Below are 21,820 nucleotides of genomic sequence, written 5' to 3' on the forward strand. Positions count from 1 at the left end.
AGTACGTTAGTCCACGGCTGTAGCTACCTCTGTGTCGGCACTCGGCAGTCCATCCATAATTGTATACCACCTACCCGTGGTTGTTTTTTTTTTCTTTCTTCTTTATACATACTACTATAGTAGCTTACTGTAGCAGTCTGCGGTGCTGCTGAGCTGACAGTGTCCAGCAGGTCCGTCATCAGTCATTACATAATAAATATATAATATATACCTGTCCGGCTGCAGTACTAGTGATATTATATATACATATATATTGATTTCATCTCATTATCATCCAGTCTATATTATCAGCAGACACAGTACGTTAGTCCACGGCTGTAGCTACCTCTGTGTCGGCACTCGGCAGTCCATCCATAATTGTATACCACCTACCCGTGGTTGTTGTTTTTTTCTTTCTTCTTTATACATACTACTATAGTAGCTTACTGTAGCAGTCTGCGGTGCTGCTGAGCTGACAGTGTCCAGCAGGTCCGTCATCAGTCATTACATAATAAATATATATACCTGTCCGGCTGCAGTACTAGTGATATTATATATATATATATATATATATATATATTAATTTCATCTCATTATCATCCAGTCTATATTAGCAGCAGACACAGTACGGTAGTCCACGGCTGTAGCTACCTCTGTGTCGGCAGTCGCTCGTCCATCCATAATTGTATACCACCTACCCGAGGTTTTTTTTTTCTTTCTTCTTGATACATACTTAGTAGCTTACTGTAGCAGTCTGCGGTGCTGCTGAGCTGACAGTGTCCAGCAGGTCCGTCATCAGTCATTACATAATAAATATATATACCTGTCCGGCTGCAGTACTAGTGATATTATATATACATATATATTGATTTCATCTCATTATCATCCAGTCTATATTAGCAGCAGACACAGTACGGTAGTCCACGGCTGTAGCTACCTCTGTGTCGGCACTCGGCAGTCCATCCATAAGTATACTAGTATCCATCCATCTCCATTGTTTACCTGAGGTGCCTTTTAGTTGTGCCTATTAAAATATGGAGAACAAAAATGTTGAGGTTCCAAAATTAGGGAAAGATCAAGATCCACTTCCACCTCGTGCTGAAGCTGCTGCCACTAGTCATGGCCGAGACGATGAAATGCCAGCAACGTCGTCTGCCAAGGCCGATGCCCAATGTCATAGTACAGAGCATGTAAAATCCAAAACACCAAATATCAGTAAAAAAAGGACTCCAAAACCTAAAATAAAATTGTCGGAGGAGAAGCGTAAACTTGCCAATATGCCATTTACCACACGGAGTGGCAAGGAACGGCTGAGGCCCTGGCCTATGTTCATGGCTAGTGGTTCAGCTTCACATGAGGATGGAAGCACTCAGCCTCTCGCTAGAAAAATGAAAAGACTCAAGCTGGCAAAAGCACCGCAAAGAACTGTGCGTTCTTCGAAATCCCAAATCCACAAGGAGAGTCCAATTGTGTCGGTTGCGATGCCTGACCTTCCCAACACTGGACGTGAAGAGCATGCGCCTTCCACCATTTGCACGCCCCCTGCAAGTGCTGGAAGGAGCACCCGCAGTCCAGTTCCTGATAGTCAGATTGAAGATGTCAGTGTTGAAGTACACCAGGATGAGGAGGATATGGGTGTTGCTGGCGCTGGGGAGGAAATTGACCAGGAGGATTCTGATGGTGAGGTGGTTTGTTTAAGTCAGGCACCCGGGGAGACACCTGTTGTCCGTGGGAGGAATATGGCCATTGACATGCCTGGTGAAAATACCAAAAAAATCAGCTCTTCGGTGTGGAAGTATTTCAACAGAAATGCGGACAACAGGTGTCAAGCCGTGTGTTGCCTTTGTCAAGCTGTAATAAGTAGGAGTAAGGACGTTAACCACCTCGGAACATCCTCCCTTATACGTCACCTGCAGCGCATTCATAATAAGTCAGTGACAAGTTCAAAAACTTAGGGTGACAGCGGAAGCAGTCCACTGACCAGTAAATCCCTTCCTCTTGTAACCAAGCTCACGCAAACCACCCCACCAACTCCCTCAGTGTCAATTTCCTCCTTACCCAGGAATGCCAATAGTCCTGCAGGCCATGTCACTGGCAATTCTGACGAGTCCTCTCCTGCCTGGGATTCCTCCGATGCATCCTTGAGTGTAATGCCTACTGCTGCTGGCGCTGCTGTTGTTGCTGCTGGGAGTCGATCGTCATCCCAGAGGGGAAGTCGTAAGCCCACTTGTACTACTTCCAGTAAGCAATTGACTGTCCAACAGTCCTTTGCGAGGAAGATGAAATATCACAGCAGTCATCCTGCTGCAAAGCGGATAACTGAGGCCTTGACAACTATGTTGGTGTTAGACGTGCGTCCGGTATCCGCCGTTAGTTCACAGGGAACTAGACAATTTATTGAGGCAGTGTGTCCCCGTTACCAAATACCATCTAGGTTCCACTTCTCTAGGCAGGCGATACCGAGAATGTACACGGACGTCAGAAAAAGACTCACCAGTGTCCTAAAAAATGCAGTTGTACCCAATGTCCACTTAACCACGGACATGTGGACAAGTGGAGCAGGGCAGGGTCAGGACTATATGACTGTGACAGCCCACTGGGTAGATGTATGGACTCCCGCCGCAAGAACAGCAGCGGCGGCACCAGTAGCAGCATCTCGCAAACGCCAACTCTTTCCTAGGCAGGCTACGCTTTGTATCACCGCTTTCCAGAATACGCACACAGCTGAAAACCTCTTACGGCAACTGAGGAAGATCATCGCGGAATGGCTTACCCCAATTGGACTCTCCTGTGGATTTGTGGCATCGGACAACGCCAGCAATATTGTGTGTGCATTAAATATGGGCAAATTCCAGCACGTCCCATGTTTTGCACATACCGTGAATTTGATGGTGCAGAATTTTTTAAAAAACGACAGGGGTGTGCAAGAGATGCTGTCGGTGGCCAGAAGAATTGCGGGACACTTTCGGCGTACAGGCACCACGTACAGAAGACTGGAGCACCACCAAAAACAACTGAACCTGCCCTGCCATCATCTGAAGCAAGAAGTGGTAACGAGGTGGAATTCAACCCTCTATATGCTTCAGAGGTTGGAGGAGCAGCAAAAGGCCATTCAAGCCTATACAATTCAGCACGATATAGGAGGTGGAATGCACCTGTCTCAAGCGCAGTGGAGAATGATTTCAACATTGTGCAAGGTTCTGATGCCCTTTGAACTTGCCACACGTGAAGTCAGTTCAGACACTGCCAGCCTGAGTCAGGTCATTCCCCTCATCAGGCTTTTGCAGAAGAAGCTGGAGACATTGAAGGAGGAGCTAACACAGAGCGATTCCGCTAGGCATGTGGGACTTGTGGATGGAGCCCTTAATTCGCTTAACAAGGATTCACGGGTGGTCAATCTGTTGAAATCAGAGCACTACATTTTGGCCACCATGCTCGATCCTAGATTTAAAGCCTACCTTGGATCTCTCTTTCCGGCAGACACAAGTCTGCTGGGGTTCAAAGACCTGCTGGTGAGAAAATTGTCAAGTCAAGCGGAACGCGACCTGTCAACATCTCCTCCTTCACATTCTCCCGCAACTGGGGGTGCGAGGAAAAGGCTCAGAATTCCGAGCCCACCCGCTGGCGGTGATGCAGGGCAGTCTGGAGCGACTGCTGATGCTGACATCTGGTCCGGACTGAAGGACCTGACAACGATTACGGACATGTCGTCTACTGTCACTGCATATGATTCTCTCACCATTGAAAGAATGGTGGAGGATTATATGAGTGACCGCATCCAAGTAGGCACGTCACACAGTCCGTACTTATACTGGCAGGAAAAAGAGGCAATTTGGAGGCCCTTGCACAAACTGGCTTTATTCTACCTAAGTTGCCCTCCCACAAGTGTGTACTCCGAAAGAGTGTTTAGTGCCGCCGCTCACCTTGTCAGCAATCGGCGTACGAGGTTACATCCAGAAAATGTGGAGAAGATGATGTTCATTAAAATGAATTATAATCAATTCCTCCGTGGAGACATTGACCAGCAGCAATTGCCTCCACAAAGTACACAGGGAGCTGAGATGGTGGATTCCAGTGGGGACGAATTGATAATCTGTGAGGAGGGGGATGTACACGGTGATATATCGGAGGATGATGATGAGGTGGACATCTTGCCTCTGTAGAGCCAGTTTGTGCAAGGAGAGATTAATTGCTTCTTTTTAGGTGGGGGTCCAAACCAACCCGTCATTTCAGTCACAGTCGTGTGGCAGACCCTGTCACTGAAATGATGGGTTGGTTAAAGTGTGCATGTCCTGTTTATACAACATAAGGGTGGGTGGGAGGGCCCAAGGACAATTCCATCTTGCACCTCTTTTTTCTTTCATTTTTATTTGCGTCATGTGCTGTTTGGGGAGTGTTTTTTGGAAGGGCCATCCTGCGTGACACTGCAGTGCCACTCCTAGATGGGCCCGGTGTTTGTGTCGGCCACTAGGGTCGCTTATCTTACTCACACAGCTACCTCATTGCGCCTCTTTTTTTCTTTGCGTCATGTGCTGTTTGGGGAGGGTTTTTTGGAAGGGACATCCTGCGTGACACTGCAGTGCCACTCCTAGATGGGCCCGGTGTTTGTGTCGGCCACTAGGGTCGCTTATCTTACTCACACAGCTACCTCATTGCGCCTCTTTTTTTCTTTGCGTCATGTGCTGTTTGGGGAGGGTTTTTTGGAAGGGACATCCTGCGTGACACTGCAGTGCCACTCCTAGATGGGCCCGGTGTTTGTGTCGGCCACTAGGGTCGCTTATCTTACTCACACAGCTACCTCATTGCGCCTCTTTTTTTCTTTGCGTCATGTGCTGTTTGGGGAGGGTTTTTTGGAAGGGACATCCTGCGTGACACTGCAGTGCCACTCCTAGATGGGCCAGGTGTTTGTGTCGGCCACTAGGGTCGCTTATCTTACTCACACAGCTACCTCATTGCGCCTCTTTTTTTCTTTGCGTCATGTGCTGTTTGGGGAGGGTTTTTTGGAAGGGACATCCTGCGTGACACTGCAGTGCCACTCCTAGATGGGCCCGGTGTTTGTGTCGGCCACTAGGGTCGCTTATCTTACTCACACAGCTACCTCATTGCGCCTCTTTTTTTCTTTGCGTCATGTGCTGTTTGGGGAGGGTTTTTTGGAAGAGACATCCTGCGTGACACTGCAGTGCCACTCCTAGATGGGCCCGGTGTTTGTGTCGGCCACTAGGGTCGCTTATCTTACTCACACAGCTACCTCATTGCGCCTCTTTTTTTCTTTGCGTCATGTGCTGTTTGGGGAGGGTTTTTTGGAAGGGACATCCTGCGTGACACTGCAGTGCCACTCCTAGATGGGCCCGGTGTTTGTGTCGGCCACTAGGGTCGCTTATCTTACTCACACAGCTACCTCATTGCGCCTCTTTTTTTCTTTGCGTCATGTGCTGTTTGGGGAGGGTTTTTTGGAAGGGACATCCTGCGTGACACTGCAGTGCCACTCCTAGATGGGCCCGGTGTTTGTGTCGGCCACTAGGGTCGCTTATCTTACTCACACAGCTACCTCATTGCGCCTCTTTTTTTCTTTGCGTCATGTGCTGTTTGGGGAGGGTTTTTTGGAAGGGACATCCTGCGTGACACTGCAGTGCCACTCCTAGATGGGCCCGGTGTTTGTGTCGGCCACTAGGGTCGCTTATCTTACTCACACAGCTACCTCATTGCGCCTCTTTTTTTCTTTGCGTCATGTGCTGTTTGGGGAGGGTTTTTTGGAAGGGACATCCTGCGTGACACTGCAGTGCCACTCCTAGATGGGCCCGGTGTTTGTGTCGGCCACTAGGGTCGCTTATCTTACTCACACAGCTACCTCATTGCGCCTCTTTTTTTCTTTGCGTCATGTGCTGTTTGGGGAGGTTTTTTTGGAAGGGACATCCTGCGTGACACTGCAGTGCCACTCCTAGATGGGCCCGGTGTTTGTGTCGGCCACTAGGGTCGCTTATCTTACTCACACAGCTACCTCATTGCGCCTCTTTTTTTCTTTGCGTCATGTGCTGTTTGGGGAGGGTTTTTTGGAAGGGACATCCTGCGTGACACTGCAGTGCCACTCCTAGATGGGCCCGGTGTTTGTGTCGGCCACTAGGGTCGCTTATCTTACTCACACAGCTACCTCATTGCGCCTCTTTTTTTCTTTGCGTCGTGTGCTGTTTGGGGAGGGTTTTTTGGAAGGGACATCCTGCGTGACACTGCAGTGCCACTCCTAGATGGGCCCGGTGTTTGTGTCGGCCACTAGGGTCGCTTATCTTACTCACACAGCTACCTCATTGCGCCTCTTTTTTTCTTTGCGTCATGTGCTGTTTGGGGAGGGTTTTTTGGAAGGGACATCCTGCGTGACACTGCAGTGCCACTCCTAGATGGGCCCGGTGTTTGTGTCGGCCACTAGGGTCGCTTATCTTACTCACACAGCTACCTCATTGCGCCTCTTTTTTTCTTTGCGTCATGTGCTGTTTGGGGAGGGTTTTTTGGAAGGGACATCCTGCGTGACACTGCAGTGCCACTCCTAGATGGGCCCGGTGTTTGTGTCGGCCACTAGGGTCGCTTATCTTACTCACACAGCTACCTCATTGCGCCTCTTTTTTTCTTTGCGTCATGTGCTGTTTGGGGAGGGTTTTTTGGAAGGGACATCCTGCGTGACACTGCAGTGCCACTCCTAGATGGGCCCGGTGTTTGTGTCGGCCACTAGGGTCGCTTATCTTACTCACACAGCTACCTCATTGCGCCTCTTTTTTTCTTTGCGTCATGTGCTGTTTGGGGAGGGTTTTTTGGAAGGGACATCCTGCGTGACACTGCAGTGCCACTCCTAGATGGGCCCGGTGTTTGTGTCGCCCACTAGGGTCGCTTATCTTACTCACACAGCTACCTCATTGCGCCTCTTTTTTTCTTTGCGTCATGTGCTGTTTGGGGAGGGTTTTTTGGAAGGGACATCCTGCGTGACACTGCAGTGCCACTCCTAGATGGGCCCGGTGTTTGTGTCGGCCACTAGGGTCGCTTATCTTACTCACACAGCTACCTCATTGCGCCTCTTTTTTTCTTTGCGTCATGTGCTGTTTGGGGAGGGTTTTTTGGAAGGGACATCCTGCGTGACACTGCAGTGCCACTCCTAGATGGGCCCGGTGTTTGTGTCGGCCACTAGGGTCGCTTATCTTACTCACACAGCTACCTCATTGCGCCTCTTTTTTTCTTTGCGTCATGTGCTGTTTGGGGAGGGTTTTTTGGAAGGGACATCCTGCGTGACACTGCAGTGCCACTCCTAGATGGGCCCGGTGTTTGTGTCGGCCACTAGGGTCGCTTATCTTACTCACACAGCTACCTCATTGCGCCTCTTTTTTTCTTTGCGTCATGTGCTGTTTGGGGAGGGTTTTTTGGAAGGGCCATCCTGCGTGACACTGCAGTGCCACTCCTAGATGGGCCAGGTGTTTGTGTCGGCCACTAGGGTCGCTTAGCTTAGTCATCCAGCGACCTCGGTGCAAATTTTAGGACTAAAAATAATATTGTGAGGTGTGAGGTATTCAGAATAGACTGAAAATGAGTGGAAATTATGTTTTTTGAGGTTAATAATACTTTGGGATCAAAATGACCCCCAAATTCTATGATTTAAGCTGTTTTTTAGTGTTTTTTGAAAAAAACACCCGAATCCAAAACACACCCGAATCCGACAAAAAAAATTCTGTGAGGTTTTGCCAAAACGCGGTCGAACCCAAAACACGGCCGCGGAACCGAACCCAAAACCAAAACACAAAACCCGAAAAATTTCAAGTGCACATCTCTAGTATTGAGTCGCAGCTTAGTGTACTGAGACACTGGAGAGTGCAATACTGGTGTTCGTCCGCCAGGTGTCACTTTTGAAAAACGGTATTGTGCGTGCGTGAAATCTCTAATGTAATCAACTGATGCTTGCAGTACAAGAACTACATTTATTGGATCATTTTTTATTTCCCATCTCCAATGTATAATAAAGTACTGTATACTGTACAGCATGTCCGTTATTTTTCTGGTCACTGAGGTTTTTTGTTTTACCTTGGACCACTGCAGAACATGGACACGGGGACCTACTGTACATTCCACCGCCAATGGTGGACTGTACTACAAGTACAGTGTTTTGGTTTTTTTGGTATTGGGGGGTGGCTAGGAAATCACCGGAGCAGCAGTCAACTACAACTCTCAGCACAATAACGTCTCATTTTATTCTACTCTGACCATGTAACTTTATAGCAACTTGTACCATGTACATTGTTCGGTGCCAGCAGACATTTTGGAAGTGATGTGCGGCACTCACACAGTGATGACATTCCTTGCAAATCAACGGTGGGGTTGGTGGGGTTAAGGGGCGCTCTATGAAATCACCATTCAACTATAAGTCTCAGCACAGAAACAGGTCTGTTTAGATTAAACACTGACTGTACGACTTTTGGAGCAAATTAGCAGCAATACCTTTTTCTCTTACGTCCTAGAGGATGCTGGGGACTCCGTAAGGACCATGGGGTATAGACGGGCTCCGCAGGAGACATGGGCACCTATAAAGAACTTTTAGTATGGGTGTGCACTGGCTCCTCCCTCTATGCCCCTCCTCCAGACCTCAGTTAGATCTTGTGCCCAGAGGAGAAGGGTGCACTGCAAAGAGCTCTCCTGAGTTTTCTGTGGAAAAAGAATTTTGTTAGTTTTTTTATTTTCAGGGAGCACTGCTGGCAACAGGCTCCCTGCATCGTGGGACCGAGGAGAGAGAAGCAGACCTACTTAAATGATAGGCTCTGCTTCTTAGGCTACTGGACACCATTAGCTCCAGAGGGAGTCGGAACACAGGTCTCACCCTGGGGTTCGTCCCAGAGCCGCGCCGCCCTTCTCCTCACAGAGCCGGAAGATAGAAGCCGGGTGAGTATGAGAAGCAAGAAGACTTCAAAGGCGGCAGAAGACTTCAGATCTTCTGCTCCCACACACAGACACACAATAGGCACTGATGGGTGCAGGGCGCAGGGGGGGGGGGGGGGGGGGGCGCCTTGGGCAGCAATAAACCTCGTTTTGGGGCAAAAAGGGTCTCATTAGGCTGCGGAGGCAGCAAATAGACGTTCCCCCGCCATTTTCTTAAAATTGAAGAGGGACCGTAGCCCGCCGCTGGAGGGGGCGGAGCTTGATCCCTCAAGCACTAACCAGCGCCATTTTCTCCACAGAGGCTGCAGAGAACTGGCTCCCCGGACTCTCCCCTGCTGAACACCATCAGAGGGCTGAAAAAAAGAGGAGGGGGGCACATTGGAGCGCAGTGAGTGGGAATATTGGCTATATATAATTTAAAAGCGCTGTCTGGATTTTCCAGTGTCAGTTTGGCGCTGGGTGTGTGCTGGCAAACTCTCACTCTGTCTCTCCTAAGGGCCTGGTTGGGGGATTTGTCCCCTTATAGGTATATCCCTGTGTGTGTGGGGTGTCGGTACGTGCGTGTCGGCATGTCTGAAGCGGAAGGCTTCTCCAAGGAGGAGGTGGAGCAGATGAGTGGTGTGTCCCCGTCGGTAGTGCCGACTCAGGAATGGATGGACATGTGGCATATGTTGAATGCAAGTGTGGCATCTTTACATAAGAGGCTAGATAAAGCTGAATCCAGGGAGGCATCAGGGGGTCAATCCTCGGATTGGACCGACTCACAGGGCCCGTCGGGGTCTCAAAAGCGTCCCTTGTCACAAATGGTGGACACAGATACTGACAAGGACTCTGATTCCAGTGTCGACTATGATGAAGCTAGATTGCACCCTAGGGTGACAAAGAGTATTCAGTGTATGATTATTGCAATAAGAGATGTGTTGCATATCGCTGATGAACCCTCTGTTCCCGACACGAGGGTACACATGTTTAAGGGAAAGAAACAGATAATAAACTTTCCCCCATCTCATGAACTTAACGAGTTATTTGAAAAAGCTTGGGAGACTCCAGATAAGAGACTGCAGATTCCCAAAAGAATTAATATGGCATACCCTTTTCCTACGCAGGACAGGGTACGTTGGGAATCCTCTCCCACTGTGGACAAGGCTTTAACATGCCTGTCCAAGAAGGTGGCGCTGCCGTCTCCAGACACAGCTGCCCTCAAGGATCATGCGGACCGCAGGCAGGAGACTACATTAAAGTCTATTTATTCACATACTGGTGCTTTGCTCAGACCGGCAATTGCGTCGGCATGGGTATGTAGCGCAGTTGCAGCTTGGACAGATACACTGTTGGCTGACCTTGATACCCTAGATAGGGATACTATTTTGTTAACTCTAGCCCATATTAAATACGCAGTCTTGTATATGAGAGATGCTCAAAGAGACATTGGGTTGCTGGGTTCCAGAGCCAATGCCATGGCTATTTCAGCGAGAAGGTTCTTATGGACTCGCCAATGTACGGGTGATGCAGATTCAAAAAAGCATATGGAGGTTTTACCCTATAAGGGTGACGTGTTGTTTGGGGATGGGCTCGCGGACCTGGTTTCCACAGCTACCGCAGGTAAATCTACCTTTTTACCTTTTATTCCCCAACAGCAAAAGAAAACTCCACAATATCAGATGCAGTCCTTTCGGTCGCAAAAGTCCAGAAGAGGTCGGGGATCCTCCTTCCTTGCCAGAGGTAAGGGTAGAGGAAAGAGAACACCTGCTTCGGCTGGTGCCCAGGAACAGAAGTCCACCCCGGCTTCTAAAAAACCCACTGCATGACGCTGGGGCTCCCCTGCGGGAGTCCTCACCAGTGGGGGCACGCCTTTGACTCTTCAGCCAGGTCTGGGTCCGGTCAGAAATGGATCCTTGGGCGTTGGAAATAGTTTCCCAAGGCTACAAACTGGAACTCGAAGAAATGCCCCAGCGCCGATTTTTCAAGTCGGCCTTACCAGCTTCTACCCCAGAGCGGGAGGTAGTGTTAGCTGCAATTCAAACGCTGTGTCAACAGCAGGTAATTATCAGGGTTCCCCTGAACCAACAGGGAAAAGGGTACTATTTGACCGGATGGTTCGGCCAGACCCATTTTAAATCTAGAATCCCTAAACCTGTACTTGAAAAGATTCAAATTCAAGATGGAATCACTCCGAGCGGTGATAGCCAGCTTGGAGGGGGGGGATTTTATGGTGTCACTGGACATAAAGGATGCTTACCATGTCCCCATATATCCCTCTCATCAGGAGTACCTGAGATTCACTGTACAGGATTGTCATTACCAGTTTCAGACGTAGCCATTTGGGCTTTCCACGGCCCCGAGGATTTTCACCAAGATAATGGCGGAAATGATGGTGGTCCTGCGCAAGCAATGAGTCACAATTATCCCATACTTGTACGATCTCCTGATAAAGGCGAGATCAAAAGATCAGTTACTGAAAAACTTGTCACTCTCTCTGAGAGTGCTCCAGCAACACGGTTGGATTCTCAATCTACCAAAGTCACAGTTGGTTCCAACAACTCGACTTGTGTTCCTCGGTATGATACTGGACAAGGAACGAATGAAGGTTTTTCTCCCGTTGGAGAAAGCACAGGACCTCCAAAGAATGGTCAGAGACCTGCTAAAGCCAAAAAGAGTGTCAGTTCATCAATGCACTCGGGTTCTGGGAAAGATGGTGGCAGCCTACGAGGCCATTCCCTTCGGCAGGTTCCATGCGAGGACGTTTCAATGGGACCTTCTGGACAAGTGGTCCGGGTCCCATCTACAATTACATCAAAAGATAACACTGTCCCCCAGGGCCAGTGTGTCTCTTCTATGGTGGCTGCAAAGTGCTCACCTTCTAGAGGGTCGCAGATTTGGCATTCAGGACTGGGTTCTGGTAACCACGGACGCGAGTCTCCGAGGATGGGGAGCAGTCACCCAAGGAAGAAATTTTCAAGGACTATGGTCAAGCCAGGAGTCCTGCCTGCACATCAACGTGTTGGAATTAAAGGCCATATACAACGGCCTTCGACAAGCGGAGAGTCTTCTTCGCAACCTACCGGTGCTGATTCAAACAGACAATGTCACAGCAGTAGCTCATGTGAACCGCCAAGGCGGGACAAGGAGCAGAGTCGCATGGCAGAAGCCACCAGGATTCTTCGCTGGGCGGAAAATCACGTAAGCGCTCTGTCAGCTGTCTTCATTCCAGGTGTGGACAACTGGGAAGCAGACTTCCTCAGCAGACACGATCTTCATCCAGGGGAATGAGGACTTCATCAAGAAGTCTTTGCAGAGATAACGGGTCTTTGGGGAGTTCCTCAAATAGACATGATGGCGTCACACCTCAACAAGAAGCTTCGGAGGTATTGTGCCAGGTCCCGGGACCATCAGGCAATAGCAGTAGATGCTCTGGTAACGCCATGGGTGTTCCAATCGGTCTACGTGTTTCCTCCTCTTCCTCTCATCACAAAAGTGTTGAGAATCATAAGGCAAAAAAGAGTGCAGACAATACTAATTGTTCCAGACTGGCCTCGAAGGGCCTGGTACTCAGATCTTCAGGAGATGCTCACAGAAGATCCTTGGCCTCTTCCTCTCAGGGAGGACCTGTTGCGGCAGGGGCCCTGCATGTTCCAAGACTTACCGCGGTTACGTTTGACGGCATGGCGGTTGAACGCCGGATCCTAGCTGAGAAGGGTATTCCAGAGGAGGTCATACCTACTCTAATAAAGGCTAGGAAGGAGGTGATGGCGAAACATTATCACCGTATCTGGCGGAAATATGTTTCTTGGTGTGAAACCAAGAATGCTCCTACGGAAGATTTCCATCTGGGTCATTTTCTCCACTTCCTACAGACTGGAGTGGATATGGGAATGTTAAAGTACAGATTTCGGCCCTGTCGATATTCTTTCAGAAGGAATTGGCTTCTCTTCCAGAAGTCCAGACTTTTGTAAAGGAAGTGCTGCACATCCAGCCTCCTTTTGTGACCCCAGTGGCACCATGGGACCTGAACGTGGTGTTGCAGTTCCTAAAATCACACTGGTTTGAACCCCTTAAAACGGTTGAGTTGAAATTTCTCACCTGGAAGGTGGTCATGTTATTGGCCTTAGCATCTGCAAGGCGTGTGTCAGACTTGGCGGCCTTGTCTCACAAAAGCCCCTACTTGATTTTTCATGTTGATAGACCGGAATTGAGGACTAGTCCTCAATTTTTACCTAAGGTGGTGTCTTCATTTCATATGAACCAACCTATAGTGGTGCCTGTGGCTACGAGTGACTTGGAGGATTCCATGTCCCTGGATGTAGTCAGGGCCTTAAAGACTTATGTAGCCAGGACGGCTAGAATTAGGAAAACAGAAGCACTGTTTGTCCTGTATGCAGCCAACAAGATTGGCGCGCCTGCTTCGAAGCAGACTATTGCTCGCTGGATCTGTAACATGATTCAGCAGGCTTATGTTACGGCTGGATTGCCGTTACCGCATTCAGTAAAGGCCCATTCCACTACGAAGGTGGGCTCTTCTTGGGCGGCTGCCCGGGGCGTCTCGGCTTTACAGCTTTGCCGAGCAGCGACTTGGTCGGGTTCAAACACTTTTGCTAAATTCTACAAGTTTGATACCCTGGCTGATGAGGACCTAGCATTTGCTCAGTCTGTGTTGCAGAGTCATACGCACTCTCCCGCCCGTTTGGGAGCTTTGGTATAAACCCCATGGTCCTTACGGAGTCCCCAGCATCCTCTAGGACGTAAGAGAAAATAAGATTTTAAACCTACCGGTAAATCTATTTCTCCTAGTCCGTAGAGGATGCTGGGCGCCCTTCCCAGTGCGGAAAATCTGCAAGACTTGTACATAGTTGTTGCTTACATAAGGGTTATGTTAAGGTTGGAATCGGTCTTGGACCGTTGCTGTTGTTTGTTCATACTGTTAACTGGTTATGTGTATTCCAGGTTATATGGTATGATTGGTGTGGCTGGTATGAATCTTGCCCTTAGATTTACAAAATCCTTTCCTCGTATTGTCCATCTCCTCTGGGCACAGTTCTCTAACTGAGGTCTGGAGGAGGGGCATAAAGGGAGGGGCCAGTGCACACCCATACTAAAAGTTCTTTATAGGTGCCCATGTCTCCTGCAGAGCCCGTCTATACCCCATGGTCCTTACGGAGTCCCCAGCATCCTCTACGGACTAGGAGAAATAGATTTACCGGTAGGTTTAAAATCTTATTATTGGTATTGCTGAAAGTCACACAGAGGGGGTCATTTTGACCCGATCGCACGCTGCAGTTTATCGCAGTGGTGCGATCGGGTCAGAACTGCGCATGCGCCGGCGCCGCAGTGCGCCGGCGCATGCCAGATGGCCGAAGGCTGTCGGGCCACTACAATCGCCTCTGCCTGCTTGACAGGCAGAGGCGGTCGCTGGGCGGGGGGCGGAACGGCGGCGTTTGGCCGCCATTTCGTGAGCGCGGTCCGGCCAGCGCAGGTGTGGCCGGACCGAACGGGGGCGGGCCGCAGCGGCTACATGATGTCACACGCAGCTGCTGCGGGCCGGGGAACGATGAGTAGCTCCCAGCCAGCACGCCAAAGCTGCGCTGGTCGGGAGCTACTCTTAAAGTGCAAAGGCATCACCGCTGTGCGATGCCTTTGCACTTCTGCAGGGGGGGGGGTGTGGCACTGGCATGCGGGGCGGGATAGCCCTGTGCTGGGCATCCCCCCATATCAGCGCGACTGCAGCAACGATGAGGGTGGACATGACTGTATGCCTTTAACGCATACTTGCCAACTTTTGAAAACTAGTTTCAGGGAGATTAGAATGTGCCGTGTAAAGCGTGGTGCGCCATTGAGGGGGCGTCTTGCTCCATCCGAAGGACGTGTCTAGATCCACATATGGTGCCTGAGTCCAGATTGAACTTGAAAGCATGTTGCAAAGTACCGATATGCAGTACTGCTGCAGACGTCAAGAGTTTGATAGTCTGCAGCTGCTTGGGGGAGTGCCGAGGCCAGGATCTCTGTAGGAAGATGGGGTTTTCCTGGCCTCTTGGAAGGAGCTGCAGCGCTAGCTTGCGTGACCCCACGGGTCACTCAGTCAGCCAATGGTGTCACAAGTGTTCCAATGCTGTGTCCGAGGATCACTAATGCAAGCAGGAGGTGTCTACTTATACCATAGCATTACCATATCTCTGCATTGCTGCTGCTTCTATGTAAGCTGTAGTAATACACTGTCCGTCCAAATCTGAATCATCATGGGTGTATATGTGATGGGTGTATATGTGGCTACATGCTTGTTGCTAGATATTTATATACAGTATACTAATGTTGCTGCCTGCAAAGCTGGATTTATTGTTTGCAATTGTTCCCTGTGATATTTCTTTTCTGCTCACTCAGCACAATATACGTGATAAATGTGACGCTTTTGCAGTACATTCCAAATGCAATTTGACCTTTTGTGAATTCTTACTTTATTGATCATCTCTTGGTTAAGAACAGATTTTAAAAATGTTGTTGTATTGTCCTTTTTGTGTGTTTAACTAAAGATCATTAATACAACATCCCATAGTTCACACGCTAGCAGCAGCCCCAGAGGCTGAGATAAGAAGACACCAGAACAAAAGGGGTCAGCAAGCTGTGTGCGATCCAACAAGGATTTGCTGAGAGTCAACAGCAGAGGCTGATGAGCTCGGACAGAAATGACTGCAGCAAGAAATTCTTTGGTGGTCCCCTGGCTGCAGTGCAGAATCCAAAGAAGTGGGAGATTTGATTTATAATGCAGGGCAGCAGGAGATAAGAGCTTGAAATGGAACTCTCCCGCATGATCCTGGAGGGTAGGCAACTATGCTTTAATACCAGATGGACAATCCAGAGACTCCTGCTGCCCTTGCCTACAGTTACGTACGCCAAAGGCCTTTTTGCCCTCTATTGAGCTTCTGGATTCAAGTGTGATTCCATTTAAGCCTCAAAAGTTAAAAAAACAAACGCAGAAGGAAAGAGTGGCTGCCAGCACTACAATATGCTGTATTCAAATGTATTGTGTGCCAGTGTGTTATGTTAAATGTTTATGGGAGGGTGTGTAATATGGTAATGAGGAGGTGTGTCATGGAGAGGGTGAGGGTATTAAAAGGCAGAGCATAGGAGTGTATAAAAGTATAGCAGCAATGAGTGGCTCATAACAATTGGCATGAAACAAACAGTAACAGATGTCAGTGACGGCTGGAAGGACAGGAACTAACACAAACGGCGGATCAGCACGTAATGAGACTGGCGCTCAATATTCTCAAACAGTGCTTCATCTACATTACAGTGTACAGGGCAGGCGCTTATCCACCATGCAATACCATCAGTGTCTGATTGTCTCCAAATGTATTCTGCAGCAGGAGAACGACCCCAAACATACAGCCAATGCCATTAAGAATTATCTTCAGCGTAAAGAAGAACAAGGAGTCCTGGTAGTGATGAAATGGATCCCACAGAGGGGCCCTACACAAGATATTTGGAACAACCTACCTGCCGATTTCTTTAAAAAACTGTGTGCAAGTGTACCTGGAAGATTTGAAGCTGTTTTAAGGGAACTTGGAGATGTATTCCTGCGGGATGTAGTCAGGATCCTGGCGGCTGGGATGCCGCCGGTCAGAATGCCGGCAGCGCCGCCATAGCTATACCCACTCCTGGGTGCGACACATAATATTGGGGCATGCCCAGCACACCTCCATCCCCTCCCCTAATAACACACCTTCATTGCTGCGTGCACATGCCACTGGTACTCATGGCATTAAAGGGCCTTCACTTAATGGGACATATCTTCCAACTGTTCACCAATCAGGACAAAAGTCTGGGACGCAGGACAGACAGATTGCCCCACCTTGTAAACTTGATCTAATAGTAAATAGTACATCAGTTGCAATTGGATCTATTATATCTGCTGTGCATGGGGTCCCATATTGCATGGCCTTTTTCCCCTGCATGACATCACAAAGGTTTCCTAAGCCAAACAGCATTCACTTCGAACACTGCGTGGAATGATCATGGGGCCAGGAAGCATGACAGCCCCATGGCAGTCACTGGTAGGGTGGATCTGTGTGTACATGCAGTCAGGAAAGTAATTGCCTACCACTACGAGGTGCCATTTGTGAACAGTCGTTGATTTTTGGAATCCCAGTGCCAACCTCTTACCCGACTGACATCACACCTCTGCTAATTATTCCCTTTACTTCCGTTTGCCACAATCAGTGCTTATTTGGACCTCATGTTATATACAAATTACTGGCTTCTGAAGATTGTGTTTGTCTAACTCAGCGGCCATAAAATAATACGATTACAAAGAGGTTTTTTTTTCTGCTATTCAATAATAAAAAATACTGGTAAGTGGTTACTAAGCGGATAAGGGTTAATTGTTTTATATGGAGCAGCAACATTTGTACAACCAAGGAAAAATAAAATATTGCTACAAAGCAACTGATTAGAAGCAGGCAGCAAACCAATTCCTACGTTGGCTCCACCTCCAGTGCCCGTTACTGCAACGCTTCACATTGGCCAAAGTGGTAACATTTGGCTTTGGGGCTTTCAAAAATGGCAGCCACAGGAAGTCAATGACAGGGACAGGAAGTGGGGTCTACATAGGACTATGTGTAGGGGGCCGGGCCACTTTATAAAACGCCTTAAATGTGAATTATGCCTTAAGCATGTCAAATACATGGTTCATATGTTGCTCAGCAACAGTCGTTTAGCTGTCAGTCTACCCCCTTATTTCTTCCCTAACTGTTATGTGATTGGCCATCTCAGCTTCCTGTCTGCTGGAAAGGCCGTACCATAGGTGACCTAACACTGAATCTCTGATGATAACATACACGTAGAATAAGAATGAGACCCGGGGTTATAAAGTGCAAATATGGACCTGTAAATAGTCAGTGGCTCCACAACACATAATATCACACGCTCTGAACGTAATGTTCCCTTTGTGTGCTGATACTTACTGATAAAATCTGGTCTCCTCTCTGGAGCTCCCCGCTCAGATCTGCGGGTCCCCCTGCTAGGATGAAAGAGATAAATATTCCTTCTCCGTCTTCTCCACCAACAATGTTAAAGCCCAGTCCCGTGGAGCCCTTGTGCAATATGACTTTCCGCGGTTCCCTGTAGAAACACATTTACATTTGCTAAGGAAATCCAGAAAAATACATTATACAGTACATCATGCATTTACTACAGATACAGTGCTGCATTAAAGGGACACTGTACTTGACCGTGCTCTGTCCTACCACTGTATAACTCTCAGCCTGTGTCTTCCTGCTCCATTCCCTCCTCACATCATGTTACTGCCCCTGTCACATGCAGCCCTGTCCTCACTGACACATCACTCATCTCCTGATACACTATGTGCTGCTGGGGACCCTTCTCCTCCCACTATATAACTGTCAGTCTGTGGCTTCCTGCTGCCTCCATTCCTTTCCTCACATCATGTCACTGCCCCTGTCACATGCAGCCCTGTCCTCACTGACACATCACTCATCTCCTGATATACTCTGTGCTGCTGGGGACCCTTCTCCTCCCACTATATAACTGTCAGTCTGTGGCTTCCTGCTGCCTCCATTCCCCTCCTCACATCATGTCACTGACCCTGTCACATGCAGCCCTGTCCTCACTAACACATCACTCATCTCCTGATATACTCTGTGCTGCTGGGGACCCTTCTCCTCCCACTATATAACTGTCAGTCTGTGGCTTCCTGCTGCCTCCATTCCTCTCCTCACATCATGTCACTGCCCCTGTCACATGCAGCCCTGTCCTCACTGACACATCACTCATCTCCTGATATACTCTGTGCTGCTGAGGACCCTGCTCCTCCCACTATATAACTGTCAGTCTGTGGCTTCCTGCTGCCTCCATTCCCCTCCTCACATCATGTCACTGCCCCTGTCACATGCAGCCCTGTCCTCACTGACACATCACTCATCTCCTGATATACTCTGTGCTGCTGAGGACCCTGCTCCTCCCACTATATAACTGTCAGTCTGTGGCTTCCTGCTGCCTCCATTCCTCTCCTCACATCATGTCACTGCCCCTGTCACATGCAGCCCTGTCCTCACTGACACATCACCCATCTCCTGATACACTCTGTGCTGCTGGGAACTCTGCTCCTCCCACTATATAACTCTCAGTCTGTGACTTCCTGCTGCCACCATTCCCCTCCTCTCATCATGTCACTGCCCCTGTCACATGCTGCCCTGTCCTCACTGACATCACTCATCTCCTGATATACTCTGTGCTGCTGGGGACCCTGCTCCTCCCACTATATAACTCTCAGTCTGTGACTTCCTGCTGCCTCCATTCCCCTCCTCACATCATGTCACTGCCCCTGTCACATGCAGCCCTGTCCTCACTGACACATCACTCATCTCCTGATATACTCTGTGCTGCTGAGGACTCTGCTCCTTCCACTATATAACGGTCAGTCTGTGGCTTCCTGCTGCCTCCATTCCCCTCCTCTCATCATGTCACTGCCCCTGTCACATGCAGCACTGTCCTCACTGACACATCACTCATCTCCTGATATACTCTGTGCTGCTGGGGACTCTGCTCCTCCACTATATAACTCTCAGTCTGTGGCTTCCTGCTGCCTCCATTCCCCTCCTCACATCATGTCGCTGCCCCTGTCACATGCAGCCCTGTCCTCACTGACACATCACTCATCTCCTGATATACTCTGTGCTGCTGGGGACTCTGCTCCTCCCACTATATAACTCTCAGTCTGTGACTTCCTGCTGCCTCCATTCCCTCCTCACATCATGTCACTGCCCCTGTCACATGCAGCCCTGTCCTCACTAACACATCACTTATCTCCTGATATACTCTGTGCTGCTGGGGACCCAGCTCCTACCACTGTATAACTCACAGCCTGTGGCTCCCTGCTCCATTCCCCTCCTCACATCATGTCACTGCCCCTGTCACATGCAGCACTGTCCTCACTGACACATCACTCATCTCCTGATATACTCTGTGCTGCTGGGGACTCTGCTCCTCCCACTATATAACTCTCAGTCTGTGACTTCCTGCTGCCTCCATTCCCTCCTCACATCATGTCACTGCCCCTGTCACATGCAGCCCTGTCCTCACTAACACATCACTTATCTCCTGATATACTCTGTGCTGTTGGGGACCCAGCTCCTACCACTGTATAACTCACAGCCTGTGGCTCCCTGCTCCATTCCCTCCTCACATCATGTCACTGCCCCTGTCACATGCAGCCTTGTCCTCACTGACACATCACTCATCTCCTGATATACGCTGTGCTGCTGGGGACTCTGCTCCTCCCACTATATAACTCTCAGTCTGTGACTTCCTGCTGCCACCATTCCCCTCCTCTCATCATGTCACTGCCCCTGTCACATGCAGCCCTGTCCTCACTGACACATCACTCATCTCCTGATATACTCTGTGCTGCTGAGGACCCTGCTCCTCCCACTATATAACGCTCAGCCTGTGGCTTCCTGCTGCCTCCATTCCCCTCCTCACATCATGTCACTGCCACTGTCACATGCAGCCCTGTCCTCACTGGCACATCACTCATCTCCTGATATACTCTGTGCTGCTGAGGACCTGCTCCTCCCACTATATAACTCTCAGCCTGTGGCTTCCTGCTGCCTCCTGTCACAACTGAGGGCCTGAGCTGACGGGAGGAAGCCTCAGTTGTAGGGGCTGAGGTGAAACTACACTTGGGAGGTTTAATCAGACCCCTAGACATATGAATACGGTGTAGGAAGGTTGCCCGAAGGCGTGACCATGACAACCAGGATTAAAAAGTCAATAAAAGTTTATTAACAGAACTCCATGTATTCACAGCAGTGGTAAATGAATGAAGAGATACAGTAATTAAAATAAAACAGTTCCTGGATCACTATAGGTTTGGCAAAGGCCACAGGGTACTGGTAGCAGTAGGTACAGTTCTTAATGTCCCAGAGATGGAATGTCCTTACCAGACCCGTCCGTAGTAGTAAGAGTAGCCAAGGAACACACCAGCAGATGTATCACTGGAAGCTGGTAACACTGTAGTTGAGGTGACTGCTGTGGATGCTGGATGGAACCAGCCAGGTGTTAAAACATGGAGTGGATGCTGGATGGAACCAGCCAGGTAGTAGAATGAAGCTAGGGAGCGAGGATATAGGAAATGATGATATGCGGGTACCGATGGTATGTAGGTATCCGCTGGAGAAGTACCGGCACTTTAAGGAAGCTGATCACTGCTGGAAGCAGATGGATCTGTAGCTGGAAGCTGGAGTAGTCATAGAAGACTGCAGAGTCAGGCTGCACCGCAAGGTGGTAAGCTGGTGCGGGTCTCTTAGTGGTAAATGGAGACAGGAGCTGGAAACCTGGAACAAAACAACCACAGGAGAGAGAGACTGGAAACAAGGTTTGACAACCAAAGCACTGACGATTTCCTGGTGCAGGCTCAGTCCCTTTATACCCTTAGGTATGCAGGGATTGGATGACCAATTAGGCAGACTTCAGCGGAGCAATGGATTGGAGGTCAGGATCATGTGACTGGAACTAAGATGGCTGCGCCCATACCGGCCAGTGGAGGGAAACCTTGTTTGTAACACCACATGGAGATTCCTCTGTAATGGCGGCGGTGAACACAGAGAACGCCGACTTGCGTCTCAAATCTCCAGCATGGATGGCCGCGGCCGCAGTAGGTGAAGAGTGCCACATACCCTGTAGTGCCTTGAGAACAGGAGACGATGCCCGAGGCCCCGCCGGCAGGTGACGCCATGCCAGTCGCCCGGGCATTGGAAAGACAATATCCACGGATCAGCAAAAGTGAGACATGACATATGAATGTTAGCAACATAGCTGGGAACCGGGCCTAGGACGCTGAGCCAGCTTTAGGAGACACCTGAAAGGTAAATAGTGGCGTCCAGAGACCCGGATCGTGACAGCACCCCCCCCCCCCCTTTAGGAGTGG

The 21,820-nt window shown here is 49.4% G+C and overlaps 1 protein-coding gene across 1 annotated transcript in view; it reads right to left on the minus strand.

The window, feature by feature from the left end:
- Nucleotides 1-21,820, minus strand: part of DLG2 (discs large MAGUK scaffold protein 2) — a 1,975,700-nt gene that overhangs the window by 522,202 nt on the left and 1,431,678 nt on the right. The window contains exon 12 of the mRNA XM_063950647.1: nucleotides 17,838-17,994. Coding sequence (XP_063806717.1) covers nucleotides 17,838-17,994 — 157 coding nt within the window. The remainder of the gene's footprint in view (nucleotides 1-17,837; nucleotides 17,995-21,820) is intronic.

Source organism: Pseudophryne corroboree, chromosome 2 (genome assembly GCF_028390025.1).
Source record: "Pseudophryne corroboree isolate aPseCor3 chromosome 2, aPseCor3.hap2, whole genome shotgun sequence".
Classification (NCBI taxonomy): domain Eukaryota; kingdom Metazoa; phylum Chordata; class Amphibia; order Anura; family Myobatrachidae; genus Pseudophryne; species Pseudophryne corroboree.